Source organism: Trachemys scripta, chromosome 8 (assembly GCF_013100865.1).
Source record: "Trachemys scripta elegans isolate TJP31775 chromosome 8, CAS_Tse_1.0, whole genome shotgun sequence".
Taxonomy (NCBI): domain Eukaryota; kingdom Metazoa; phylum Chordata; order Testudines; family Emydidae; genus Trachemys; species Trachemys scripta.
In genome coordinates this window covers 89,724,528-89,743,418 of record NC_048305.1, presented here as the reverse complement: position 1 = coordinate 89,743,418, position 18,891 = coordinate 89,724,528, and the positions used below count along the sequence as shown (strand labels likewise).

General features: G+C 46.1%; 1 protein-coding gene across 3 annotated transcripts in view; it reads left to right on the top strand.

The window, feature by feature from the left end:
- Nucleotides 1-1,920: 1,920 nt before the first annotated feature.
- MIER1 (MIER1 transcriptional regulator) overlaps nucleotides 1,921-18,891 on the top strand; it is a 61,248-nt gene continuing 44,277 nt past the window's right edge. Inside the window, exon 1 of one of the 3 annotated variants that reach the window (XM_034778534.1) lies at nucleotides 1,921-2,036. Coding sequence is in view for 1 of the 3 variants with exons in the window: in XM_034778533.1 (XP_034634424.1) it covers nucleotides 9,469-9,477 (9 nt within the window). In the remaining 2 variants the exon portion in view is untranslated. Of the gene's footprint in view, nucleotides 2,037-9,320; nucleotides 9,478-9,649; nucleotides 9,669-18,891 lie in introns of those variants that run through there. The other 2 variants (XM_034778533.1, XM_034778535.1) reach the window with 2 other exon arrangements.

Here is an 18,891-nt window from a genome sequence, read left to right as displayed (position 1 = left end):
CTACTTGGGGCCGTGTGTCCCCCTGGCACCATCTACAGCCCCCCCCCGCCCCACGCCTTCCACGAGTGTCCCCTGGTCCCGCCTTTCACAGTCTCCTCCCCCGGCTTCTCTATCCTGGAGCAGAGCCTGTCTGTCTTTGTCTCCTCCATGCTGCTTCCCTGCAACAACTGCTGCCGCAGGGTCCTAGTGCCCCCCCCCATCTCCACTGCCAGGGCAGACTGACTCTGAGCCTGCCCTTCCCCTCAGACCCTTTCATTTTCCAATGGGACCCTCCAGCAGCACAGGGGACCCCCCTGCCCGCAGTCACTGCTTCTGCCCCATGCTGGGCAAGGAGGCACCCCCATCCTTCACCCCCAGTGAGGCTACAGTCAGGAGCAACAGCAGGGGAGGAGGCACACGCAGCGCCCCACCATGGGGAGGCAAGGGAGATTCCAGGACCTGAGAGGGACCCTAGGAGCACATGCAGTGACAATGGGGGGGGGGTGAGTGTGCTGCTGTGGGGGCAGGAAAGGGGGACTCCTCCCCCAGAGCTTGCTACTGCCGGCAGGGAAAGGGCTTGGGGGAGTCCTCTCTGGCCCCTGTCCCAGATCAGCCTGCCTGTACCCCAAACTCATCCCCAGCTCTGCCCCACCCCAGAGCCCACACCCTGAGCCAGAGCTTTAACCCTCCACTACACCCTCAACCCTCTGTCCAAGGCCTTCCAGCACCCCAAACACTTTATCCCCAGTCCCAGCCAGAGCCCTCATCCCCCCACACCCTGACCCTCTGCCCGAGCCCCGCCACCACCCCAAACACCTTATCCCCAGCCCCAGCCAAAGCCCTCTCCCCCCACACTCCTACTCTTGCCCTGAGCCCCTCCCACACTCCAAACCCCTCATCTGCAGCCACACCCCACAGCCCTCACCCCTGCACCCCTTCCATCCCAAAACTCCCTCCCAGAGCCTGCACCCTGCACCCCAATCCCCTGCCCCAGCCTAGGGCCTGCACCGCAGACCTCCTCCCTCACCCAAACTCCCTCCCAGAGCCTTGCGCAGGTCGGGGTCGGAGTTTCGGGGGGTGGAGTTTGGGTGGGGGCGGGTTCTGGGCACCACCAAAATTTCTACAAACATGCCATCCCTGCGAGGAGGTGGAGTGAAGGTGAGCTAGGGCATGCATGGGGAGGGCCGCTCGCAGAAACGGGGGGGACGACGCACAGGGGAACCGCTCCCCACCCCAGATCACCTGCACTCCGCCTCCTCTGCTGAGCACACAGCCCCCGCTCTAAGTCTCCTCTAATCGGCGCCGCAAGCCTGGGAGGGGAGGAGAATTAGAGCGGCGCTGGCGTGCTCAGCGGAGGAGGCGGAGCTGAGGTGAGCTGTGGGGGGCTTCCTGGGCGGGGTTAGCTGCAGAGGAAGGGTAGCTACTGCCAAGGGGGGGGGGGCTTCCCAGGTGGGGGGGTGGTGGGCTTCCCGTGTGGGGGACTGAGTTAGCTGCCGTGCAGGGGGTGGGGTTAGCTTGGGGGGGGGGCGCAAAGTGGAAGTTTCGCCTAGGGCGCGAAACTTCCTTGTACTGGCCCTGCCAACACCTCAGGGTCCAGACCCCCGTACAGCAAGAGCCAGGAGCTCCCTCCAACCCCAACACTGGTCAGGGTTCAGACCCCTACACAGCAAGAGCCAGGGGCCAGGAGCTCTCCCCCCCGCCCAAAACCAGTCAGGCTCTGGACCCCACACACACTGGGGCCATCGTTACACCTGAGCCTCAAATAAACCTTCTGGGCTCGGAGTTCCTACCTGTTCTTTCTTAGGGTCTTGTAATCTGCCCTCAGTCAACCTAAACGCATGCTAGGAGCCCTCTCCTGACCGTTCAGGGCCCTGTAACCCCCTTTTCTCATTGAAACACCAAAATCCTTGAAAGAGAGATGTTAAACACTGCCTTCAAATTAACGGGAGACTTGGGGCAAGTCTGTATTCTTCTCTCCCTTTGTAAGGAAAGCAACGATGCAACTGTGTGGCTAAACAGTCCACCAGAGTAACAGAACTTCTTAAAGCATTTAAAATGTGAGTATTGAAAAACTGGTGGCATTGGAGTCTGAGTGTAATAATCATAGGCTATAAATATTGTGTAACACATTTTTTTTCCTAAAAAGGTAAACAAAACCCAAACCACAGACTAAAAAAGTCTCACCTAGGGACAGCGTGGTTGCAGGTTTCCCCCCAACATTTTGGTGCAATTTCAATGTGCCTTTGACAGAGAGAGAGAGTGTGTATGTGAGGCATGGCGAGATTGGAAATTTACAAAATTAAAAAGCTTACATTGTTTAGCTATGTTTGGTATTAATTTAGATTGTTATAGATAGTGGGGAGACTTTTAAATAACGGGATACAATGTATAGTCAAGAATGCTCTTGTGGTTCAAGCACTAGACCTGTGTTTAATTCCTGGCTGTCGCAAATTTCCCATGTCACTTAAGCTCTATGCACCCATCTGTAAATAGGGCTAATAACATTTCCTTTCTCCAACACTTTGCCAGTCTTTAGGTTGGTAAGCTCCTTGGGAGCAGGGACTGTCACTTGCTATTACTTACAGTGCCTACCACAATGGAGCCCTGGTCTTGGTCAGAGCCTCTAGGTCAGGGGTGGGACTTTTTGGCCTGAGAGCCACATCTGGGTGGGGAAATTGCATGCAGGGCCATGAATGTAGGGCTGGGGCAGCGGGTTGGGGACCGGGGTGCGGGAGGGACTGTGGGGTGTGGGAGGGAATGCTGCTGGAACTGATCGGACTGTGATGGAGTCTCAAACACGTCCTGGCTTGCGGCACAGCTCCCCAGTTGCATGTCTCCCATCCTCCTCCTCCTTCTTCCTCCACCTCCTCTTTGCTGTTCACTCGAAAGTATCCATAGTGATGTGCTGGGGTGTGGAGTCTCCCTCAAGTATGGCATGCAGCTCTTTGTGAAAGCGGCAGGTGTGCAGCTTGGCACCAGATCAATTATTGGCTTCTCTAGCCTTATGATATGCTTAATGTAGTTCCTTTGCTTTCACACAGCACTGGGCTGATCCTGGTCATACCCCTTCTCCTGCATTCTCCATACAATCTCTCATAGATATCCATGTTTCTATGGCTGGTCCATAACTGTGCTTACACAGTCTCTTCTCTCTGCAGCAGGGCCGGCTCCAGGGTTTTGGCCACCCCAAGCAGCCAAAAAAAAAGAAAAAGCCGTGATCGCGATCAGGATCTGCTGTGGCAATTCGGCGGGAGGTCCTTCGCTCCGAGCGGGAGTGAGGGACCGTCCGCCGAATTGCCACCGAATAGCTGGACCTGCCGCCCCTCTCCGGAGTGGCCGCCCCAAGCACCTGCTTGCCAAGCTGGTGTCTGGAGCCGGCCCTGCTCTGCAGGCAGAGGAGATCTAATATCTCCCGAGACTCCTGCCTGTTTCAGCCCAGAGCGTGTCTGATGCATATTGCCGGCATGGTCAGCTGGGCAGTTGTGCATAATAATGGAGAGCTGCTAGAGGTGTGCTCGCCAAGATGCACAATCAGGAAAAAGAACAGGAGTACTTGTGGCACCTTAAAGACTAACAAATTTATTAGAGCATAAGCTTTCGTGGACTACAGCCCACTTCTTCGGATGCATATCTACTTGTGGCACCTTAGAGACTAACAAATTTATTAGAGCATAAGCTTAAGAAGTGGGCTGCAGTCCACGAAAGCTTATGCTCTAATAAATTTGTTAGTCTCTAAGGTACCACAAGTACTCCTGTTCTTTTTGCGGATACAGACTAACACGGCTGCTACTCTGAAATCAGGAAAAGGCATTTCAAAAATTCACAGGGTTTTAAAGCCGGGGGGCTTCCCGTCTCCAGGAAGGGGAGTTAACAATTGTGACCAGGGCAGTCAGTGTCAGGCATTGTTAGACAGTTCCCGGAGGACTGTTAGGGTATGTCTATACTACGAAATTAGGTCGAATTTATAGAAGTTGATTTTTTAGGAAGTGATTTTATACAGTCGATTGTGTGTGTCCCCACTAAGCGCATTAAGTCGGCGGATTGCATCCACAGTACCGTGGCTAGTATTGACTTCCGGAGCGTTGCACTGTGGGTAGCTATCCCACAGTTCCCGCAGTCTCTGCCGCCCATTGGAATTCTGGGTTGAGTTTGCAATGCCTGATGGGGCAAAAACATTGTCGCGGGTGGTTTTGGGTACATGTTGTCAGTCGCCCCTCCTTCCGTGAAAACAATGGCAGACAATTGTTTCGCGCCTTTTTTCGGTGCGGACGCCATATTGCTTTCAGCAATTGGACTGCTAACCGTCGTCATCGAACGACCGCTTCTGCTGCAACTCTGCTCTCCTGCTCTTATGAATTCACCTCGCAGGTCCTCTCGTTGTTCTCTATAAATATCTATTCTCATTGCCTCTCTCTATAAATATCTATTCCATCATCCACCGCTTCTGCTGCAACTCTGCTCTCCTGCAGATGCCATACCACAGCAAGCATGGAGCCCGCTCAGATCACCGCGGCAGTTATCACTGTTGTAAACACCTCACGCATTATCCTGCAGTATATGCAGAACTAGAACCTGCAAAAGCAGGTGAGGAGGCGACGGCAGCGCGGTGACAAGAGTGATGAGGACATGGACACAGACTTCTCTCAAATCACGGGCCCTGGCAATGTGGACATCATGGTGGTTCATGCTGTGGAATGCCAATTCTGGGCCCAGGAAACAAGCACAGACCTCAGTGAAACCAATATTCCCATAGTTATTACCGCTTGCTGTGTGCTCCACAATATCTATGAGAGTAAGGGGGAGATGTTTATGGCCGGGAAGGTTGAGGCAAATCGCCTGGCCGCTGTTTACGCGCAGCTAGACACCAGGGCAGTTAGAAGAGCACAACAGGGCACGCTGCGCATCAGAGAAGCTTTGAAAACCAGTTTCATGACTGGCCAGGCTACGGTGTCAAAGTTCTGTTTTTCTCCTTGATGAAAACCCGCCCCCTTGGTTCACTCTACTTCCCTGTAAAACAACCGCCCTCCTCTTCCCCCTTTGATCACCGCTTGCAGAGGCAATAAAGTCATTGTTGTTTCAAATTCATGCATTCTTTATTAATTCATCACACAAATAGGGGGATAACTGCCAAGGTAGCCCGGGAGGGGTGGGGGAGGAGGGAAGCACCAGGTGGGGTAGGGGAGGAAGGAAGGACAAGGGCACACTGAACTTCACAACTTATTGAATGCCAGCCTTCTGTTGCTTGGGCAGTCCTCTGGGGTGGAGTGGTTGGGTGCCCGGAGCCCCCCTCCCCGCGTTCTTGGGCGTCTGGGTGAGGAGGTTATGAAACTTGGAAAGGAGGGTGGTTGGTTACACAGGGGCTGAAGTGGCGGTCTGTGCTCCTGCTGCCTTTCCTGCAGCTCAACCATACGCCGGAGCACACCAGTTTGATCCTCCAGTAGCCTCAGCATTGCCTCCTGCCTCCTCTCATCATGCTGCCACCACCTCTCCTCTTGCTCCAGCCATCCCTCCTGTCCTCGCGTTCATTTTGTGCTTTCCTGGACTCTGACATTGTTTGCCACCACGCATTTTGCTGGTCTCTTTCAGTGCGGGAGGACTGCATGAACTCAGAGAACATTTCATTGCAAGTGCGTTTTTTTCGCCTTCTTATTTGCGCTAGTCTCTGGGACGGAGGTGATAGGGAGAGCGTTGAAATATTTGCAGCTGCAGTAGGAAAAAAAAGGGAGAGTAGTATTTAAAAGGACACATTTTAGAGTACAAGGTCACATTTTGCCTCTTATATTGAGGGCCTGCCGGTTTGGTATGAGAGATCACACACACAGGGCTGGGCAACAGAATTCGGCTTGCAGGCAGCCATGGTAAGCCACAGTCTTTTGGCTTCTTTAAGTCTTCAGGGCAAATTAATCATTAAACATGCTTGCTTTTAAATCATGTATTATATTTACAAAGATACACTCACCAGAGGTCCCTTCTCCGCATTCAAGGTTCAGGAGCTCGCCTTGGGAGGGTATTGGCTCCAGGGTGATAAACAGTTCCTGGCTGTCGGGGAGAATGGTTTCTCTGCTTGCTTGCTTGCTGTGCGCATTCTTCAACCTCCTCCTCATCATTTGGGGGAGGGATAGCTCAGTGGTTTGAGCATTGGCCTGCTAAACTCAGGGTTGTGAGTTCAATCCTTGAGGGGGCCATTTAGGGATCTGGGGAAAAAATCTGTCTGGGGATTGGTCCTCCTTTGAGCAGGGGGTTGGACTAGATGACTTCCTGAGGTTCCTTCCAACCCTGATATTCTATGATTCTATGATCATCATCCTTGTCCCCAAAATCCTCATCCCTGTTGCATGAGACTCCCCCCTTGCAGGAGTCCACAAACAGGGTGGGGTAGTGGTGGGGGCACTCCCTAGAATTGCATGCAGCTCATCATAGAAGCAGCATTTCTGGGGGTCTGACCCAGAGTGGCCATTTGCCTCTTTGGTTTTTTGGTAGGCTTGCCTCAGCTCCTTAAGTTTCACACAGCACTGCTGCGGGTCCCTGTTATAGCCTCTGTCCTTCATATCCTTGGAGATTTTTTTCAAATATTTTGGCATTTCGTCTTTTGGAACGGAGTTAGGATAGCATGGATTCATCTCCCCAGACAGCGATCAGATCCAGTACCTCCCATTCGGTCCATGCAGGAGCTCTTTTGTGATTCTGGGACTCCATGGTCACCTCTGCTGATGAGATCTGCACGGTCACCTGTGCTGATCAGCTTGCCACTCTGACCAAACAGGAAATGAAATTCAAAAGCTTTTCCTGTGTACCTGGCCAGTGCATCTGAGTTGAAAGTGCTGTCCAGAGCGGTCACAATGGAGCACTCTGGGATAGCTCCCGGAGGCCAATACCGTTGAATTGCATCCACACTACCCCAAATTCGACCCGGCAATGTCGATTTCAGCGCTAATCCCCTCGTCGAGGAGGAGTACAGAAATCAATTTTAAGCATCCTTTAAGTCGACAAAAATGGCTTCGTCGTGTGGACGGGTGCAGGGTTAAATCGAGCTAAGGCTGCTAAATTCGACCTAAACTCATAGTGTAGACCAGGGCTTAGAGTCGACATAGGTAACACAGTGTCTACACTTGTTCTGCATTGATCTGAGTATATCAACCATCGCTCAGTGCTACTCAGGCAGGTGGTGTTACTATGTTGGCATAATGAAGCGCTCACGTTGGTAGGAGTCAAATTTTAATGTAGACACATACAGAAGTAGGTCAAGGCAAGGTAGTTTATGTTGATGTAATTTGTAGTGCAGACTAGGTCTAAATGTTTGTGGGATTGAGGCCTAAATTTGCACCACTGCTTAATCTATTTGGGGGGAAAAAATGGCAGTGACCAGATACAAGTGACATAGGGAATCTAGAATAAAGAGAAATAATATTAATAGAAAATGTGAGTGTACTTTTTAGTTTGGTTATATTTAATTTATATTTGTCTGTTTTAAGCCAATTAGTTATGTTGTACCTCACGTAAGGTCTTTGTTAACCTTCCATTTGTACTGGTTAATATAATCTTGTGTCAGTCTACAGAAAACATCACTGACTTCTGCTGAGGTATTATCAGGGCAATCAGGCTTTGCAGCCCTAATTGGCATTTATAGTATGTGCATGAACCAGCTCACAAAGCAAACATTCCTTACAGTGCTAATGAGCTCCCCAACAGATTATGTCACAGATCCTATACTCAGAGTATCGGTAAAATTGGAATTGTGATTTTGAGTCTGACATCTATTTAGACATTTTTAAAAAAATTGATTGTCCTAAATTAAAGCAAGTTATTATAATTCTGTTGTCCTTTGTCTTAATTCATTACAAAAGTAAACAAAGCTTAGTTGTTACAATTTAAGACAGATGCACATCCTTTTGACTTGTACCTGCTGAGACTCTATTTACTGGTGCCTTACACTAGGGAGAGGAGACCGCTCTTACCCTTTTCCTAGCTGTTTAGATGGTAAATTCTTTGGATAATGGACTGTCTCTTACTACATGTTTGTACAGTGCCTAGCACAATGACGCCTCAGTCAGGATTGGTGTCTGTAGACCAGGGGTAGGCAACCTATGGCACGCGTGCCGCCTTTTTCAGTGGCACTCCCACTGCCCGGGTCCTGGCCACTGGTCTGGGGGGCTCCGCATTTTAATTTAATTTTAAATGAAGCTGCTTAAACATTTTAAAAACCTTATTTACTTTACATACAACAATAGTTTAGTTATATATTATAGACTTATAGAAAGAGACCTTCTAAAAACGTTAAAATGTCTGGCACGCGAAACCTTAAATTAGAGTGAATAAATGAAGACTCGGCACTCCCCTTCTGAAAAGTTGCCGACCCCTGCTGTAGACACTACGCAGTGCTGACAATGGTTGTGGTTGTATCACAGGTATTATGATACTTTACTTATAGCCCTAGCTCCTGGAGTCGTGTTATTACATAAGACTCTCAGATTTGGTTTTTCCTTTTTGTAAAGCAAGTTTCTGGTCCTCGTGGTTGTAGAAAAGGCTTAAAAACATGCAATGAGTGCATCTTAAAGACAGAGGAACGGAAGGCAAAAAAAGTCCCTAAATTCTAAATATATATATTTTAAATCTAATTTTTAAGCCGATTGCATGATTGTTTGGGACCTGTCTCATGATTTTTGAATGCTTGATGTTGGCAGTACTGATACTGTAAATAATAATTTGCTGGTGATTTAGACGAGCATGAACCCTGTTTGCTGGTTGGTGATTTGCATCGGGAGTGTATGTGTGCTGGTGATTTGTATGGGAGGTGAATGTGTGCTAGTGATTTCACTGGGAAGGGAGAGGGGGAAGGGGAAGTATGTGTGCAGGTGATTTACAGTGCTTGGGGGAAGGTGAGTACTGTTTGTCCCGGTGTCTTGACTTGCATGGGGTCGGGTGGGATGTATACGGGCTGGTGATCTGCACCGGGGAAGGGTGAGTACTTATGCTGGTTATTCAAGTGAACCCTGTTTGTAGGTAACTGATACCATCATTTGCGAGTGCAGTAGAGGGACCAGCTCTTTTGCTAGACTCGTGAGTGACACTGCGAGGGGGAGAGGTGCTGCTAGCTAGTGACATGACATATGCCAACCGGAGCGGCCCTCGCACGCTCGTGCCTAGACGTAAGAGGGGCTCTGACGGCCAGAGGCCTGCACCGATGGGAGGGGGAAGAAGGATTTCCCTATTTGCTGGGGAGTAGAACCTGATGGGCGGGGCTTTCTGTTCTCTACGTCAGCTGTGTGTGGTACGTCTTGGGAGCGCGCGGGCCCGGCCTGGAGTGTGCCCTGGGCGCTGTCGGGGGCGCGCCCGCCGCCTGTACGCAGTGACGTTGGTGTCTTTGCCCCCGGCGGCCCCCCTCCCCGGCCGCCGCACAGACCGTGACCCGCCGCCGCCGGTGCCGCTTCCTTCGCCGCGGCGGCGATGTGACCCTCCCTACTCCCTGTCCCGCCCGCCCGCCCAGTGAACATGGCGGAGGTAAGAGCCCGGCTCTGGGGCGGGGGCTGGCCGGGAACTTGTTGCGCGGGGCTGCGGCCGAGAGGAGCTTCCCACAAGTTAGTTACCTGGGAGCTGAGGCCGCCTTGTGTCTCCCTCATGGGCCTCTGCCCGGGACAGGGCCCCGCCCCTGGTGGCGGGGGGTCCTACGTCGGGACAGGGGGTTGTGCTTGGTGAGTTTAGGGGCGCGCCCCTTGCTGCCCCGGGGCGATATCGCGGGGGCGCGGCCGCCACGGGTTGGGGCGCCATCCCTATGGGAGCGGGGGGGGGGGGGGGGGGCCCCCCGGGGGGGGGGGGGGGGGGGGGGGGCCCCCCCTGGGGGGGGGGGGGGGGGCACGGGCGCCACGGGGGGGAGCGCCTACTATTAGGGAGGTGGGGAGGCTGGGTGAGGGGTGTTACTCTTATGGCAGGAGTGGAAGCAGCCAACCTGAGGTTAGGTGGTTTATTCCTATGGCCGGGTGAAGGTGGGTACCTCCTGTGCCTAGAGGGAGGCACTGCTTTTCCTGGTGGGGAAAGAATGAAGAGCTCCCCCTTACTCTGGGGTCTCCAAGTGGGGAGAATGGGGAAGAGCTATCTATAGTTCTTCTGTTCTGTGGGTCGTGTCTGATGGGATGTAAAAAGGCTCACTTGTGGTTTGTGTGGCAGGGATTTGCCTCTTCTGATGGGATATGAAAGGACAATGTTTTACCTTCCTTGGGGAATTGCTCATTTCATGTTCTGGACAGAGGCAGTAGAAATGTTGCTGAGATTTTCTTTGACTTGGAATTGGAAGTTTCAGCTAATATGCTGGTAGAACCATTTCAGTGAATGATATTGGAAATGTTCATTTGCAATTCATACAATAAAGCCATTCTTCTGTAAAGGGAGAGTGTCTTTAGAAACAACTGTCTTGCAGTTTAATCAACTCAGTGATCCCCCTCTATCTTTAGAGTAGACTGTTTATCAGATCTGTTATCCTTTTTTAAATTATGGGTTATGAAACCTCTTTTTCATCCCTCCTCTTATTTTGAGTTGGGGAGAGTTTTCTTTTTTCAGTGTAAAAACAATGAGGCGTTCTTGTGGCATCTTAGAGACTAACAGATTTATTTGGGCATAAGCTTTCGTGGGCTATAACCCACTTCATCAGATGCATGGAGTGGAAAATACAGTAAGCAGGTATAAATGTACAGCACATGAAAAGATGGGAGTTGCTGTGCTTACTGTATTTTCCACTCCATGTATCTGAGGTGCCACAAGAACTCCTCATTGTTTTTACTGATACAGACTAACACTGCTACCCCCTGAAACCTTTTTTCAGTGTGTATTCCTTCTTCCCCTCCTCTGCCCCATGAAGATCTTGATTTGGCATTCAGACCCATTCCTGCTGCAGAAGTCTGTGCTATAAGGTGCTCAATATGTTTATCATATCCTCAGTGTCACCACAGTTGGGAAATAAACACCTTAATTTTTTCTCTCAATATCTTTGGGGGGGAGGGGTGGCAATGAAAGTCACAGATCTCCTCCCTCAGTATTTTCATAATCTGCAAGAAATTCAAGTATGTAACTCCCCTTCCCTCTCATATCTTCAAGGCCACAGAGATGTAGGGACATTTGATGTTTTGGACATAACAGCATGTGGGATCTGTGTGTTAAAGTCTCACTAATTGCTTGCACATTTTGTCAATTAAATACTGGTCTTAATTCTGAAATCTTTTGCATACTACACTGGTGTGAACTCCAGTTCACCATGTTGTTGCAGGAGCCAGTAACTGGTACTTTCTGCATTACTTTCCAAAGTTTTCTATACTGTATTTTCCATGTATATTTGCATTGCAACAGATTATACAATTCTCAGTTCTATGGGACTTCTGTTGCAGAATGCATATAGATAGAGCTGTAGAAAGCCATCTTGGTGAAGGTGGTGAAACATGATTTTTTTAAATTTCATATTAATGTGCCTTGTTCTGGAGCTATACTTATATTCTGTTGGGCTTGATATTTTGCTAACGGATAAAAGAAAAACTGTTCAGAGGCCACAGGAGAACTTCAGAGAGCTTTATTTTAAAACTGTTTCTAGGATTGTGGACTTAGGTGGAGATCCTCATCCTCACTCTGACCCTTTGATGGCATGTTATAGTGCTAGAGCAGCATAAAGGGGCTCCAGAAGCCCTGGATCAGGCTGTGGAAAGATTTCTGTGGTGCAGGAGCTGAGGAAGATGCTGCTGTAATGCTGTCTTTGGAGGTGGTGGTAGCAGATGTACTGGGAGCAAGGATGGAAAGTCATATCAGGGTTGGGAAGCACTGGATCTGAAAGGGCAATTTTTACACTTCTGGGAGAATTTCAGATTGTATAGGAACAGTATTGAGAGATTTTGTTTGACTTCAGATTAGAAGTTTAGACTAAATTTGACTAAATGGGGGTCACATCAAGCAGCACTGTGGAGAAGGGTTGCTAATAACTTAGGCCCTCAGGGCCGTCTAAATTACACCAGAGCCAGGAAAAAGTCGAGGATCAGAAGGGCTCAACGGTGTCTTAAAGCTACATTATCCCTCTCTTCCCCAGGCTGTGAATTCAGTGCTGACTGCAGTGGGGAATGCACTTTCCAGAGCGGATAGACAGATGTACTAGCTCTGCTTGAGCTAGTGTGCTAATAATAGCTGTGTAGCCAGGGGTAGCACAGGTAGCAGCTCTGGGGAGTCATGCAGATGGCTGGCCCAAACTGCTGCCCGGACTACCCAAGGCTACACTGCTGTTTTCTGCACACTAGCTTAAGCAGAGCTAGTGCATTTCTGTGATCTGTCTATGTGCTCTGGGAAGCAAGCTTCCAGCTGCAGTGTAGACATACTTTACGTGAGGAAGTATCATAAACTGTTGTGTTCAAGATACGAACAGCTAGCTTTTTAAGACCAAAATTATAGACTTAAAATGCTGAACAAATATAATATGAAAATGAAAAGACTTTGTGGATTATATTTAATTTAATGGAACGTCGGGCTTGAAATAGTTTGTTGACGGGAACTCATACCCCATTATGCTAGTAAATGGGACTAGAAAATGAAACTGATTTTTATCTGCAAAAGTGAAACTATTTTTTTTAAAGTTAATACTGGTTTGAATGTTCCTTTTTTATATTGTTTGGTTTTAATTACTAATGAATATATTTATTTAATTTATAAGCATTTCTGTGATATCGGAGCACCTGACAAATTTTAGTGAATTTAGCCTTCCAGCTTTCTTAGAGTTAATACTACTTCTCTATCTCAAAGAGCAGTGGGTTTAAAGAAACGTTTGGCATATACAGGAGAACCTCAGAGTTACGAGTACCTCAGGCATGGAGGTTGTTTATAGCTCTGAAATGTTCATAACTCTGAACAAAACATTGTTCTTTCAAAAATTTATAGCTGAACTTTGACTTAATACAGCTTTGAAACTTCATGCTGAAGAAAAATGCTGCTTTCCCTTTATTTTTTTACTAGTTTAACACAGTACTGTTCCGTATTTGATTTTTGGTCTCTGCTGCTGCCTGATTGTGTACTTCCAGTTCCAAATGAGGGGTGTGTTTGACTGGTCAGTTCATAACTCTGGTGTTTATAACTGAGGTTGTACTGTACATTCATTCAGTAATGGTATATATGCAATTTAATTCACTTTCCCTGATTATAAGCGTTTGAAGAGAAATTAATACCCCTTTGCGGTTCTGCATTTTTAATATGGGAAAAGGGGCTGACACAGGCTGGAAGGGGACAGTCTCGCTGTTAACATTTTACATACGTTTTACAAAAGGTTTTATTTTGATTGGGTATCCACATTTTGAGTATTTAAGGTTTAAAAATAGATAGATATGCAGTTGTTAATCAGAATTCTAGTTTAGTACAAAGGCTGTGGAGAAAGTGATGCAGTTGTGTCCAAGTGTAATTATACATGTACAAAGAAGAACAGGAGTACTTGTGGCACCTTAGAGACTAACAGATAAATTTGTTAGTCTCTAAGGTGCCACAAGTACTCCTGTTCTTCTTCTTTTTGCGGATACAGACTAACACGGCTGCTACTCTGAAACCTGTCATTATACATGTACAGTTTCCTTAGCTAAAAAAGAACATAAGCCAGCCTGTATTAAATACCACAGCTTTTAAGACAGTATACTTTCTCATTGATGTGCCCCTCCTTTCTCCCCTCCCTCTCCCTCCCCCCCCCCGCATTAATGGTGTGATGAGAACCGTCACCTTTGCAGCACTTGGCATCTGGGACTGCCTTCCTATATGTGTTTCCCATCTATTTTAAGTTTCAGTTGAATACGTGCATTTCCCCCTGCTTATGCCGCCTAACTCTGTATAATGTAATTCTGTGAAGCATTTTGTCTTCCATGGAGGGGAGAGGGTTCTAATTAACGTAACACAATATGCTATATGAAATATAGTAGTATTGTCACTTGTTTTCTTACAATCATATCACCTCTGGCTATGAGGTCTTTGGATTTCACAAGTTGAGGAGGGATGGGCCTGAACAGCATGAAGGTGGTAGACTTCCAAGGAATCACAGGATGGTACAAGAAACTTCAGTCAAGTCAGTCTTCAAGTGAAAACTGAATTAATTACTCAGCATGGTGTTCTGGGATATTGTGCTGTTGAAGGCTTGCGCTTCAGATGAGACATAAAGCAGAGGTTCTGACCAACTGTGATCATCAAATTCTTCATCACACTTTTACAAAAGTGAGGTGTCATGGGTAATTAGTTTCTGCTTATCTAAATTCCTAAGTAGTTGCAACCAGATTGGTTTGTTCAGTTTGAATTTGTGCCCATTAACTTATCTTGGAAAACTTACAATAAATATAACACAGCATTTTAAAATTTGATACTGATAAACTGAGCAAAATCTTGCCTAACCCTTTCCTCAGAAAAAGCCTAAGTAAATGGATAGTCTTTGAAAGTCATCAAAGTTGGGCTGTATCTGATCAAGGGAAATTATGTAATCAAGGGCCCTCTACTGAGTGCGCTGCATCCAGCCCCTGATGTACAAGCTCAAGTATCTCAACTGACCTCAGCTTTCTGGGAGAAGTAGTCTCTTAAATATCTGGTAACCAAATACAAAGCCTTCATAAACCGAGACAAACACCTTAAATTTCATCTGGCGGTGACAAGGAAGCCAAATCAGTCCCAAGCGTCAGAGTACTGTGTGTAAAATTCTTCAGTGGGCATCCATTTTTTGTCTTAGCTGAAATTTCCAAGTGGAGTTCAGATGTAGACCCAAGTAGTAATCTTACACCAGCCTGGAGGTACAAATCCAGCAAATGTTCAACCTTCTTGCCAAACACAAGTGGAGGTAAATGTTCTTGAACACTGCCATTACCTGAATAGACAGTAATGCACAAGACTGCAGTTTGTATATCCAAGTAACAAAAGGAAGGCACACCATCTTGAGCAAAGGGTATATCGGCCATTTCAGCTGGTTGTTTCCTCCAAGTCACCAATTAAGTTGTTGTTAACTTCCTGCACCAAGTACCATAGATATGTAGTATTGCTGTAGCCTGTTAAATGGCTCCTGCATTCCATCTCTGAGGTGTCAGCAATTTAGTCATGGGTGAACTAACTAAATATAACATTAGTAAAATAAATGGATGAAAAGCTGCTATACATTCAAAACTTTGATGTGCAACCTGTTTGATGATCATATATTTGGGTATGGACACACCTGGAATAAGTCCATAAAACAGTGATTTTATTTCATGACGACGAATGAAGTGATAAAGGAAAGTGTAATTGTTACTGACATTTTGCAAGAAAAAAAAATAAACTTCATTATCGTATGCAGTGTTGTTGTAGCCATATTGATCCCAGGATATGAGAGACAAGGTGGGTGAGATAATACCTTTCATTGAACCAACTTCTGTTGACGAGAGAGACAAGTTTTTGCGCTTACATAGAGCTCTTTCAGATCTGGAAAATTTAGAGCATGTCTACATTTACATTTTATAGCGCTCTAACTTGCTGGCTCAGCGGTGTGAAAAATCACCCACCTGAGCGCAGCACGTTTGAGCGTTTCAAAGGGCTAGTGTGGACAGGCTCCGAGTGTTCGGAGCTATTCCCCTTGTGGAGGTGGATTACCAGGAGCCCTGGGAGAGCTCTCTCCCAGTACTCACGCGTGACCACACTCACACTTCAGAGCACTTTGAAGTTTCTAGTGTAGATGTAGCCTTAGTGTCACAGCTAAATATTGTTTATCATAATTGTTTATTATAAGTAGTTAACATGTTTCAAGGGACCGTTCAAGCTGAAGTGGCCTGTTAACACCCCTCCAGTAATTAGGAGGAAAGGTGTGACCTGTTCTGTGTGGAGCTTGTTTCTGATGAGGTTGAGGGATTGTTTGAAGGCCAGAATAGAGGGTTCAGTAAAGATTTCTTTCAGTATGAGGTCCCATATCAGCATGGGGACGGGGGGAGAGGGTGCAGGGACACATGGGGAGGAAGGGTGGCTTAGTGGGGGTGCAAGGACACAAGGGGACGGGCAATGTGCCTGACTGAGAGAAGCTAGGGGGTCAGCCAGCATTTGTATGGTGGAGGCTCCCTAACAATCCCTCCCTACCCAGAAAAACACCTGTTCCATACTTCTCCCACCAAACAGCCTTTCCGATTTGACGCTCTGGTTCCCTCCTAGCAACCACTTCCCCCTCCCTCAGCTCTTCTGATACCCCTACTCCAGCCTTTGCACTGCTTCTGAGGGGTGTGGGAAATACATTTCTGTATTGTAATTTAAATTATTATTCAGAATTCTGTATTAATATGCCTAGTAAAGAATCTGTTGATCAAAAAAACATTTCCTGAATCTTTTTTGTTGTCTGTATTGTTATAGACATAGTTGCTAACAGGTATTTTGAAATAAATTACCAAAATTATTTAAACTGGTATGATTATATTGGGTTGGTTTGAGAAATATGCAGAATTTTAAAATATTATGTTTGTTTTGGCACAGAATTTCCCCCTGGAGTAACACTTGTAATAGTCACTCTGGACTGTAGAAGAGCTTTAGTATTTCTTTTTTAGAAGCACTTCTCTTTGTGTTTCAGAAAACAGTGCAACTGGCAAGATTTCAACTGATAGGAATAGCCCTGTTTTTCTTGAAAAATGGCTGCCTTCTTTGGCCTTAGTGTTCTAAAGACTGCACCTCTGGCTTCTTCAACCTTAGCTGAATTTTGTGTGCATCCCATTTTGGATAAACGCAGTGGTTTTTTTTTTTGTTTTTTTTTTTTTGCATCTCCTGTAAGCCGTTGGAGTCTTGGGTGTCATTCATTGTTTACTCAGAAATCTGTATCTCTTATAATAAGTATGGATACATTCAGTTTAGGATGCGGTGCCTAATTGGGCCATTTGCTAACCCACAGCTTCTGGAAACCAAGAAAGAATAGATTGCATGGAAAAGTTCTCTCTTGAATAAAACCCTCTGTTTGCCAGAAGCTGGGAATAGGTGACAAGGGATGGATCACTTGATGATTACTGTTATGTTCATTCCCTCTGGGGCACCTGGCATTGGTCACTGTTGGCTAGCTGGACTTTTGGTTCTTATGGTATTTAAACAGCATTGTAACAGACACAATCTTTTCCAGCTGGAATCATCTGTAGATGCATAGTTTTACTACCAAGGATGATGCCAGATGTCTAAATTTTGCTTGGACTGAGATCCAGGACAATGACTATCTTCTTACTTTGGAAAAGAGCCCTCTGTTTGTCGTCTTTAAGATTTTTAGGTAGAAAATGAATCTAATGTAAAATCCAGGAACATGGATCCTGACTAGCTCACAGCTCCAGCATGGACTCATAATGTCTGCCACTCACACTTACTAACTTTGTCTTGAGAGCTGCTGTTCTTCTTACTCTTGGGTTTTGATAATCTTTTTCTGAGGATAGATCAAATCCTGCATCTGTGTTTTGAGTCCTTTCACCTAGCAGCCATGAATCTGATGTTTTAGCAAGGGAGACTATTGAATACTGATTTGGCAGTTAAAAACATCATGTTGCAATTTTATAAGACTGCCCAGCTTCCATTCTGAAATGGAGTAGATGGATATTCTGGATGGTTCTTTACAAACTTCCCGGTTCTTCTTTTTTAAATTTTTATCTTTGATCAAGATATTCTGTACTGTTCTACCTATAAAGCAAATTGAGCAGCCTTTGCAACTTACCAAGTTTCTCTCTAGTGTTTATCTTATAATCTATCTGAAGCCTTTCCTTTAAAGGTGGTTATATTTATATTTGCCAGTTCATAAGCCTACATTGACATCCTCTTCTTCCTTTAACCAATTGAAATAACAGAGTATGAAGACTGCGATATATCATCTTCTAATTTCGGTAATTGAGTTTTCAGGGAACAAGAAGGCTTAGGATTCTACTTTATCCTCTTTCTAGTGTTTAGGTTTTTTCAAAGACAGATGGGTGCTCAACCTGAAGTTCTTGAATAGATTCTTCTCAAAGTCACAGTTCAGGATTGAGACCTTTCATTCCACCATAGCAGCAATTTCCAAAGGAGATTTTTCTATTGTCAGGTGTTCTTCAGCTCAACAATTAATAATAATGTGTAGATAATTATTAGGCTTGGCAAAAATATTTTTTTTTGTAATTTTGATGGATATTGATTTTAAGCATTTTAGTCTATTGATTTTTCACAATTGCAATAAACTGTGTGGGGGCGAGATAATTAATGACAGTAAGTGTTGAGATTCAAAACATTAAAACGACTGTTAAAACACAAATTGTCAACATCACATGTCAAAATATCCGAAGTAAATATCCTTAAATCAAACTCTAATGTTCTCCAGCAGCATTTTTCTTGCTTTGCCAGTCTACACATTTTTGATGATCAGTGCAAATATTTTGTGTTGGTTTGTGTGAAATCAATGTTTACGGACACTTATAAAAATCTAATCCTTCCAAACCTAATTATTATATGAAACCACACAGGAAGATCTCAGTTTCACATGTGGCTGACAATGTTGCTAGTATGTTGCCTTACTATTTGCCCTACCAAAATGCTAGATAATGTTGTGTTTTTCCTCAGGCAGAAAAGGATACATGTATACCCGTTCTGTGATGACTTTCTGGTCAGAGCACCCTTCCTTGAGAAAGCTCCCAAGCAGTTTTGGCACAGCCCAGATTCTCTTCTGAAACAACTCAGATTTGTCAATCCCATCAAGAGCTGAATTACTCATATGGTTTATATTATTTATGAGAAGTTGTAGATACCAATCTCCATGGAAGTTTTTTTTCTACAAGAGGATGGGATTTAGAAGCTGGTTGTGACAACAATAGTGTAATCGATTCTTCAGTCACATTTATTAGGGCTTTATCTCTGATCAGGATGGTGGTCTCTTGCACCATGCTGTCGTGAAGTTCTACATGTATCCTCTCTCTAAGAGTTTATTTTCCTGGG